We start from the raw sequence: 9,264 nt of genomic DNA on the forward strand, positions 1-9,264 counted from the left end.
TTCTGCTTCAGAAAATCAAATCACAACCAAAATGCCAGATTAGTTATCTTCAAAGAATCTAGAATTCATGTAAACCCACCATCCCCAATCAATCCTTGTTTCAGAATGGTACAGTGCAGCATTATAGAATTTCAAGTTAATCATCACTGCCTGGACTTATATTCTTCCTACCTTTGTTAAAATAAGAGTAACATACAAAGGCACAATATTATGAGCAAATCCAAATTTATTTTAATGCTATATCATCTTCAATGTGTTTAAAAACCTCATAAGTTAGTGGGAGCCCTGATTCCCTGGGACAGCATGCCAGAGGTACTGAAATGTCATCTTTCTCTATTAAACCCCCAGCAATTCATCCAATCCAGGTCCATAGCTTCAGAAAGCCAGGAGTTCTCTCTTCAGTCTACTCCTCTGGTTCCAGGTATTTCTTTCGGGGGAGGGAGGTCAAAATATTTCAAACAGGGAATAAAACCACAGTTGAACTTCCAGCTTAGGTTTTTTTGCAAATGGAGGAGCAAGGAAGGCCCCACTGACTCCAGAGAAAAGGACAGGTGAGATGGTTTATTTCTTTACAGTTTTGTCAAGGATGGGGGTGGGGGGGTGAGCCTGAAGAACAAAAACAACTAAAAAGATTTACAAATGGGAATCCATTTGATAGATGAGAATTTCTTCAGAAATGGAGACTTCAACTCCTAAACATGGGAAGGGCCTGACTAGACAACCTGGATCAGATGAGGAATCTGCTACATATGAATAAAAAACAATCTGAAGAACAGCTCCTCTTAATTTTGAGAGCATAAAATACTTGGGGAGAGTGAGAAATCAGACAGAAAAGCCCAAGATGGATAAGAAAATGTTGACATCAGAGTGGTATAAAATATTTCAGCTGAGTTTTTAGTGGTGGTGGCTAATTTAGCCTCCTCCCTGTTCACAAACCTTGATTAAGCATAGTAGAAAAGGCTAGAAAGAGGGCTTGAAGACGATGGATTTTGACTCCTGATTTTATTATTCAATTTCTTTCTTTCTTTTTTTTCAATTTAAAGTAGTCTTCGGTGGCTGGGAAGCCTGGCCTCCCAAAACCAGAGTCAGTTGGAGCTGGTTATTGTTGGAAGGGGGTGGGCAGGGGGACTGGGATGAGGGCAGGGAGACCCTGCTCTGCTGGCGGTCCTGGGTGGAGAAGATGAACTGCACTTCGCAGAGCCTGGGGTGTAGTGGGAAGGGGATGAGGCTGGAGCAGCAAGATGGGGATATGGGACCCACCTCAGTCCCCAGCTTCATTCTCTTCTAATGTTTCCCCACTGGTGGCATTTTCTGCAGTCTTGGAGGCCTACATTTCAAGAAAAGGAGAAGAAGGCACATCAGTTTCTAAATACTTCAGGAATAGTGTCTGGGGGGACCAAAACTAAAAATATCTTGATCCTCTCCATCAAGGCTAAGAGGAGTAATATCAGGATATGCAGAAATCTATACTCCACCAAGACACAGGAAGGTAGAATAAAGAGTACTCAGGTTCCCCTGCCAGAAGAGGACGATCAGAACACACCTTCTTTTTCTTTTTTTTCTGGGTTTTCCGACTTGCAGAACTCTGCAGGAGGGCCTAAAAAACAGAACAAAGAAGGCAACAATTTTTGAGGAAACAGCGTTATTGCTAGCACTGTAGCACTTCTCAAGGGTTTCATCACAGGACAAGTGCCACATGTTCATCACTCTCCATTCCACACTAACCTTAAGCTCTGCATCCTGGACCTCCATCTCAGACTTATAGAGGTCAGGCTCAAAGGGACCACTGGTTATCCGCATGGGGCCATTGGGCATGAGCAGAACTGTAAATTTAAACTGGGCAACAAATTCACCTATGAGGAAAATGAAGATTATTTCGATAAAACATTCCTTTGTCAATCTAGCTCTTTTGTGAAGCTATGGGAAAAGGATGCCATATAATCAGGGGCTCCAAAGTGAAAATCTCATCTCAGAACTCACCCTCCTTCTCATAGAGAACATTAAATGGTTGCAGCAGCTCATGTTTGGCACATTCCACCACACCCATCCGAGCCTTCTTCTCATCTTCAAATGCTCTGGGTAGGGATAAATGGAATTCAGAGATTTCCTTGACTCCCCACCAAAAGATGGCTTACTTTTTTTTTGGTGGTGGTGGTGCTGGGGATTACACACAGGGCCTCACATGTATTAGGCAAGTGCTCTACCACTGAGTTATACCCCTAGCCCCATTTTGCTCATGTTTTTGGATCACGCCTACCCTCAGGCAGAAATCATGTTTAGGATTGCTCTTTTATATTACCTTCAATGAGGAGACAGGGAGAGAGTGGAAGGGAGGGAGCTAGTGTATGCATGCACCAGCTACAAGTCTGGGCAGGAGGGAAGAGGAAGGGAAGGATGTAGGAGGGAAAAGCGTTCCTGAGTACAGGTTCTGAGTCAGAATGGTTTCAAGTCCTGTTTTTACTAAAAGCAGTACCTTAAAGTAAATGGCATGGCATCAAAACGCCTTTCCACCTCACTGAAAAAGGCACGTGAAGTTTTCATTTTCAGGCCATACTGTTTAGAAGGGTCTCGTTTGTAAATGGTGGTTCTCTGTCCCGCATCCTTGGCCTAAAAGAGTTAAGTCAGGTCACACTTATCTGGTGAACATACCCTCAGCCAGCCATCCCTTCTGCTAACTCTGCTGCTCTCCTCACCTTGCCCTCTCCTGAGCTGACGAGAACATCCACAGCATATACTTCATGTACCTCAAATTCGGCCTTTTCATGGTCCTTCCTAAAATGAATAGAGAAAAAGTGAACCATTGAGAAGAGTAAGTAGCTTCTAGGAATTTGGGGTAGAAGGTGGATATGATTAAGTTGGAATTATGGAAAAAAGCTTAGTGACTACTCCGGTATGGTAGACAGTGAAGAGTGGGGTTGGTACCTACTTCTGTTGGTCTGTGGGATTCTGAATGATGGTTTTCTCTCCATCGATGACATGCTGTTTCAACTGGTGTGACAGCATACCTGTGGACAGGACAAGGCCCGTGGTACCAGCTATCCAGAATCAAAAAGGATTCCAAATCCACCCATTTTTGACAGTGTAAACAATGTGCCTGGTTATGGAAAGAGGGCACTGAGGTTTCTGGCTTAGACTGAGCTAAAGCCAGGATGGATCCTTAAGAGAGCAAAATCTCTAAGTCTGCTAAACCACTCATTCTTAGACCCTCAACCCTGTTATCTGAGGTCTCACCTTCTATTGGCGTGCAATTAAATGAATGGGCAACTTTGTTCCAGGCTTCTGTCACTTGTGTGTTCTAGAAGTACAAGATCAAATAAAAGGTGAGATATCAGGGGCTAATAAGTTCTCTATCATAAGAACAAGAAGCATAAAAGTTGGAATTCTAATATCCTTCAAGTGCCAACAATTCTCATTCATTGGTTTTTCATTTCATCATCCCTAGGCTAAAAATCTTATATTTACATATTATTCTATGAAACACTTTCACAAAGATGATCTAATGAGAACAATTCTCAAAGGGGAAAAGGACAGAACTATATCTATACAGAAGATGAGGAAACTGAGGCTTAGAAAGACTGACTGACTCGCCCAAGGTTAAACAAGGAAGAACCTTCCTTAACAGGAAGAACTTGATCATAAACCTGAGTTTTTCTGTTGTGAAGTCCAGTTTTTATTCCTTTATGTCAGTCATTTTATCCGTTGAAAGGGGACAGCAAGACCTTTTTTCTTCTTTACCTCTTTCACATGTGATCTGATCCTCACCTAAGCTACTAATTTAGACCCCCCCAAATTCATTCTCACAACTCTGCAAACAAGGCAAAATTTTATTTTTCCCATTTCACAGATGAGTTCAAGATTATTTTAATCAATAAGAGTTGATGATAGGGTAAAGAACCCATCTGATTTCAGTTAACAGCAGCCACAATACCACCTTCCTATGAAAATATATCACATATATAAATATATAAAATAAAACTAACACCTAATTCAGGAGTTTACTATACATGCAGCAGAGTTTAAAGGGTTCTATAACAACTCTAAAGTTAGATATCATTATAAGGAAATTAAACAGTAGGAAAAAATGCAATTAAATGAGGATGAAGTACAAATTAATTAAAAATGCGAGGAAAAAAAAGTACAAAGAAAGAAATTTTTAAAAGATAATGCTGGCGGGACTGGGGATGTGGCTCAAGCTGTAGCGCGCTCGCCTGGCATGGGTGCGGCCGGGGTTCGATCCTCAGCACCACATACAAAGAAAGATGTTGTGTGTGCCAAAAACTAAAATGTAAATAAAATATTAAAAAAAAAAAGATAATGCTGGGGCAGGAGTAGCAGCTCAGTGATAGTGCTTACATAGCATGTGTAAAGTACTGGATTGGATGCCCAATACCAAAAAAAGGGCGGGGGGGGGGGGGCACCAATGCTTTTAAGTATTAAATGGGTCTCTGGAAATATCTCTGTTGATAACCTGTTTAATTCTTTTAGTTCATGAGAACTGAGGATCAAGAGTTCAAAGCCAGCCACAGCAAAAGCGAGGTGCTAAGCAACTCAGTAAGACCCTGTCTCTAAATAAAAATACAAAATAGGGCTGGGGATGTGGATCAGTGGTTGAGTGAACTTAAAGTGCAGAACAAATTTTGTCCTCTCTTTGACATCAGTGTATTGGTACTATTGTCTCTTTCCTATTATTTTTATGACTTTTATAAGCTTTTAAGTTGGGGTTTTAAAAAATTTGTTTTACTGTTAGCTCATATTTTTGAGAAAGATGCACATATAAACAAGAAAGGACCACTATAGGCTGGCTCCATATATCCATATATGGGCTCATATATCCCCAGATACTGTCTGTGATAGGTACTCATAGTTAAACTGCTGTTTAGTATCAAGCACTTTAGTTACTGCCTCTCCTCTTTAAGAAATTCCATTTCAAGATACAATTAAAAAAAAAAAAAAGATACAATTCCACACATAGTAGCTATAGATGTCTAATGCATCTTTGGTTCCATCAAGGTTTGAGTTAAGAGAAAACACCTTACCTGGTTTCCAGGTTTGACCAGGCGCAGGGCAGCTTCAGCACAAAGGTGAGCTGCCTTAATGACATCTGCTTTCCGTCCTGTTACTTGGGTCCCCTGTAGATAAGGAAATATAAACAAACAGTGATTTCCTGAAAAGCTTGCTAATGCAGCTGGCTATTTAGCTAATATATTTCTGTACTTATATACAAGGCCAACCAATAAACATGTGAAAAAAACCCTTTTTCTAGGCACTGTCAAAATTGATGTACTAGAAGATGAGGATAAAAGGCAAATGATAATACATCTCCCCACCAAGACTGAGTAGAGTTCAAGAACAGGGCACCTACCTCAGCTACACCAACCACAAAAGTATGAGCCACATTAGCAATAAAGCCATCCACATGGACCCCAAGGTCACTGAAAGGCAAGAGCAGAGCACTGCATTGGAACTGGCACTATGTAAATGCTCGGGAAAAAAACAAATACTCTAGAATGGTTTAACCTTACATTTTTACCAAGTCACCTTCCTTGAGAATATAGTCCTGGTCACTCTTCAAAGGGGAGAAGTGACATACACAGTTATTTACCGAAATGCTGGTAGGAAAGGCAATACCTGTAAAAAGAATCACCAGCCTTACTATCTTGCTCTCTCTCCAGAGCCCTGTTGCCCTTTAGAAAAATGAAAAGTTCTTTGTTTTTTAGTTTTTTTTCCAGGGACTTGCTTAAGCTCAGTAAGTTTGGATTGGGTAGGAAACGCTATCCTACCTGGCACTCCAAATTTTCAAATACCTCAAACATAGCTGGGGTGGGGATCACACAATTACAATGGATAAAACAAAAACAGAGGACCAAATAAGGGTCAAACTTGGTAAATTAGGGAGGGAATCTTTTTTTTTTCCTTACCTTTCTTCATTTCCTTTTCTTTCTTAAAGATTTTCCCTGTTTCTTCCATAATCATGTCATCGCCTTTCTCACACAGGCTCAGTACCGACACACCTGAACTGGATGCTTCCACCAAAGATCGAAGTACCCCTGGGGACACAATACCACCATCTCAGCTGTGCATATATTTATTATCTAGTTACCACCCAAGTTGGACTCAAAAATTTTAATACTCCCTAGTGTCATTGTCCTGACGTTGAAGGAGAAAACAATTCTTGACTCTTGGAATCTATCTACTTACAATCTCTAATTTCTACCTTCTTTTCCTAAAAATAGAAAAACCCAACACTCCTTTTTCTCCCTCACATTATGTGACAACTGGGTATATGTAATCTGTCTCCTTAGGCAAGGCCTCAAACTTTCCAAAGATCCCTTTGTGTGTTAAGATAGAATTATGAAGTTCAGCAGGCTCTTGCCAAGGTACCCCACATACATGCCAAGCAGATTAGAAGAAATTTATAGGCATCAGAGACAATGGGAAGGTAGACAGAATTGCTGACTCGAAGCTGATGCACTGTTAAATGTTACCTTCTTCTCTCCTCGTCACTCTAATTAGGTGTTAGTAATCGCAATTATATGTAGACTTTTTCTTCATAAATAAGTATATAAGCCAAGGGGACTTAATCTAAGGATCCTGAGCTCCAGGGGGGCTCGTGGGCTATAACTTTCAGTAGATCTCAAAGAGGTATGAGATCTCAATTTCAAAATTGGTACCTGAGATCACCAGTGCTTCAAATTCTGCATTGCAAGAAAGAGGAAAAACTTCTTTTTTCAGATTTAAAGTATCAACACTAAAACACATCAAAAAGGAGTCTATTCATTTCCTATTATCATCCATCCTGAAATTTAGGTTTGATTTTTTTTTAAGAGAGAATTTTAATATTTACTTTTTAGTTTTCGGTGGACACAACATCTTTATTTGTATGTGGTGCTGAGGATCGAACCCTAGCTGCACTCATGCCAGGCAAGTGCACTACCACTTGAGCCACATCCCCAGCCCCTTAGGTTTGATTTTTGAGATCTGTTTTGATGATTGTTTGGAAGCCATAAAACCTGAAATTTTCAGCCACAGGACTAAAAGCATTCCAGATATCTCCTCCCAAATATCTTTACTGTCAAATTACTTAAAAAGTTCAAGGACAAGCAGTTTCTATCTCCCTAAGTGGGTTTTAAATTTTAAAAGTGGAATTGGAAAGAGAGAAAACAGAAAGTGAGACATCTGTCCAGAGTAGCAGGCAACTGCTCAGAAAACAAATGGAATAAAGACAACTTATGACAATTCTATAATCAGTCTCCCCTTTTCTAGTACTGTTCACAAACTTGCCTAGTTGGAAGGAGAGCAGAACCTCAAAACACTGTCAAATCCCTGAGAACAATCAAATTTAAAGGCTAAGGCCATCTGCACAGATTGGAGCGATGGTAAAAATGAATAACTTCCAGAAAAGCAGACATTATCTCCAGGAGTTGTGTCAGAAGGTCCAGGAGTGCCTTCCAACGGTCCCCAGTGCTAAACCTAGGGTAAAAGGGGGCCCCCACCAGGGTAAAAGCCGAAGTAAAGAAGGAAAGGCTCTAGTAAAGCACGTGGTGGAAGCTGGTGTCAGGGACTGTAGCAAAGGAAGAGAGAAGACAGCGACTCGCATGGGGTCTAAGCAACACGTGCCGGCTCGGCTCCGGACCGCCGGGAACCGCAACAAAACAGAGTGCTTCTGACGCCAGCAGCTGGGCGCTTCCTTTTGGAGGTGGCCTCGCTGCTGCCAGAACCAGAGAAGGCTGAGAACAGGAGTGAAGGGTGAGGGGCTGTAAAGGACGCGCCTTGCCTCCTTACCAACGGCCTAGAGTCTGGGCCTGCCGGGGGCCCCTCTCTGCTCTCCTCCCGGACGCAGGCCCGCACCTCCAGACTCCAGCCCAGGCCGGGCCACTGCGTCCCCGGCGCGACACCGGGTCTTCCCACCATGCCGCCCCCCGCGGGCCGGTGCGCGCCCCTCGGTAGCTCACTCCGCAAGACCCCGCCGCCCCAGCCCCTTTGGGGATAGACCGGCACCTCTCCCTCTCAGCCTCGACTCCCAGACCCCTGAGGCCGCACTCACGGTTGGCGATGTCGCCCCCCATCTTATACTTGGTCACGACCAGGTCCTCGGCGATAGTTTGCTCCTGCTGCTCGTCCTCGCCCGACATCTTCTTACTACCACCACCAATGCAGCCTCCTTTCCCCTGAGCCGCCGCCTGTCTCCCTTCACGGCCGCACGCAGTGGCCAAAGCCTCCTCGATCCGCGAGCAGAGCGCGAGCGAAAGCGCGAGCAAGCAAGGGAGCGGGCGGGCAAGCAGCGAGAGCGAGAAGCTGCGAGCGCGCGGGTAGAGGCGCAGAGCACGCTGGGACAACGAGTCCAGCCTTCCGCCAGCCTCCAGCTGCCCTCGTGCACAGGAGAACTACAACTCCCAGCCTGCCCCTCGCGCCCCTCCGCCAGGCCCTGGGGCCTTGCCCTCCCAGGGCCTAGCACGCCGGAATCGCCGGGCACGCTGGGAAGGGTCAGGCTCCGGCGGGAAGGCGGAGCAGTTGGGGAGCATGAAGGAAAGCGTGGTCTCTCCGGGAAAAACCACATCCACCCGAGTGCTGACCCGGAGCCCGTAACAGAAGGAGGCGGGCTGAGGAAGTAGGGGTGGAGCTGCGCGGGGAATGGGTTTAGAGTCGGTAGGGGCAGGGTGGAGCCGAGGTGGATGGGCAATGTCTACACCTAGGGCGGGGAGCCTGGGCGCGCAGCCTTTGGTCTCTGGATCTACAGGCGCGACCGGCCCAGCCGGTCTAATCGTCCTCGAATGCTGGGGAGGAGCACAGCGGACGTGGAAGGACAAGGAAGGGTGCTGAGAGCAGGGACTGGGCAGCGAGGCCAACTTGGGCAGCCAGACTCCGAGGGATGATTGTCTCTTTACTATGTCCTCCCTACGCTGAGGCTCCAGACTCCCACAGAAGATGGCATTTATTATTCCAACAATAGCCTTTGATGGAACACCTCAGGGAAATGTTCAAGAAGAGAGATTTGTTCACTCTAAAGAGAACTGTTCTGAAGTATCCTAGGTTTCATTATTACACTTGCGAAGGAGAAAGCCCATCTATAAAGCTTTTTCTAACTTTCCTAAGCATGTGGTTTTTTGTTTTGTTATTCCTAGTTGTTGCCTGTGTAATGAGTCCTAGTAAAACCCTTAAAAAAAAAAAAAAGACTGTCCTCCATGATTGCTTTAAAGGAATACAAATAAAAATGGTATTGGAGAAAGTTGGATGGGATAGAGTAGGAATGTCTGGAGACAGAGA

At 44.1% G+C, this 9,264-nt stretch overlaps 1 protein-coding gene and 1 long non-coding RNA gene across 2 annotated transcripts; one reads left to right on the forward strand and one right to left on the reverse strand.

Annotated features, from left to right (window-relative positions):
* Positions 1–208: 208 nt before the first annotated feature.
* On the reverse strand, positions 209–8,311 carry Pa2g4 (proliferation-associated 2G4). The gene is made up of 13 exons (XM_027926911.2): positions 8,045–8,311; positions 5,919–6,047; positions 5,523–5,628; positions 5,363–5,432; positions 5,037–5,129; positions 3,232–3,295; positions 2,927–3,005; positions 2,694–2,772; positions 2,474–2,607; positions 1,981–2,075; positions 1,726–1,853; positions 1,544–1,597; positions 209–1,327 (listed from the first exon to the last, which is right to left on the reverse strand). The coding sequence occupies exons 1-13, from the start codon at positions 8,130–8,132 to the stop codon at positions 1,262–1,264; spliced, it is 1,185 nt and encodes a 394-aa protein (XP_027782712.1). The 5' UTR covers positions 8,133–8,311; the 3' UTR covers positions 209–1,261.
* Positions 8,312–8,365: 54 nt separating this feature from the next.
* LOC139705192 (uncharacterized) lies at positions 8,366–9,092 on the forward strand. The gene is made up of 2 exons (XR_011707074.1): positions 8,366–8,608; positions 8,738–9,092. It is a non-coding gene; the product is annotated as an uncharacterized lncRNA (long non-coding RNA).
* The last annotated feature ends 172 nt before the right edge of the window (positions 9,093–9,264 follow it).

Source organism: Marmota flaviventris, chromosome 3 (genome assembly GCF_047511675.1).
Source record: "Marmota flaviventris isolate mMarFla1 chromosome 3, mMarFla1.hap1, whole genome shotgun sequence".
Lineage (NCBI taxonomy): Eukaryota > Metazoa > Chordata > Mammalia > Rodentia > Sciuridae > Marmota > Marmota flaviventris.

What these genes read in the sequence shown, in the direction of transcription:
- Pa2g4 (XM_027926911.2), bottom strand. Translation starts at nt 8,132, where the DNA reads ATGTCGGGCGAGGACGAGCAGCAGGAGCAAACTATCGCCGAGGACCTG. An exon ending in GAAGGTGACTTGGTAAAAAT is followed by an intron (nt 5,433 to 5,522) that starts GTAAGGTTAAAC and finishes CTTGCCTTTCAG; the next exon opens with TGACCTTGGGGTCCATGTGG. An exon ending in AGAAAAAAAAGAAAAAGAAG is followed by an intron (nt 1,328 to 1,543) that starts GTGTGTTCTGAT and finishes CTTGAAATGTAG; the next exon opens with GCCTCCAAGACTGCAGAAAA.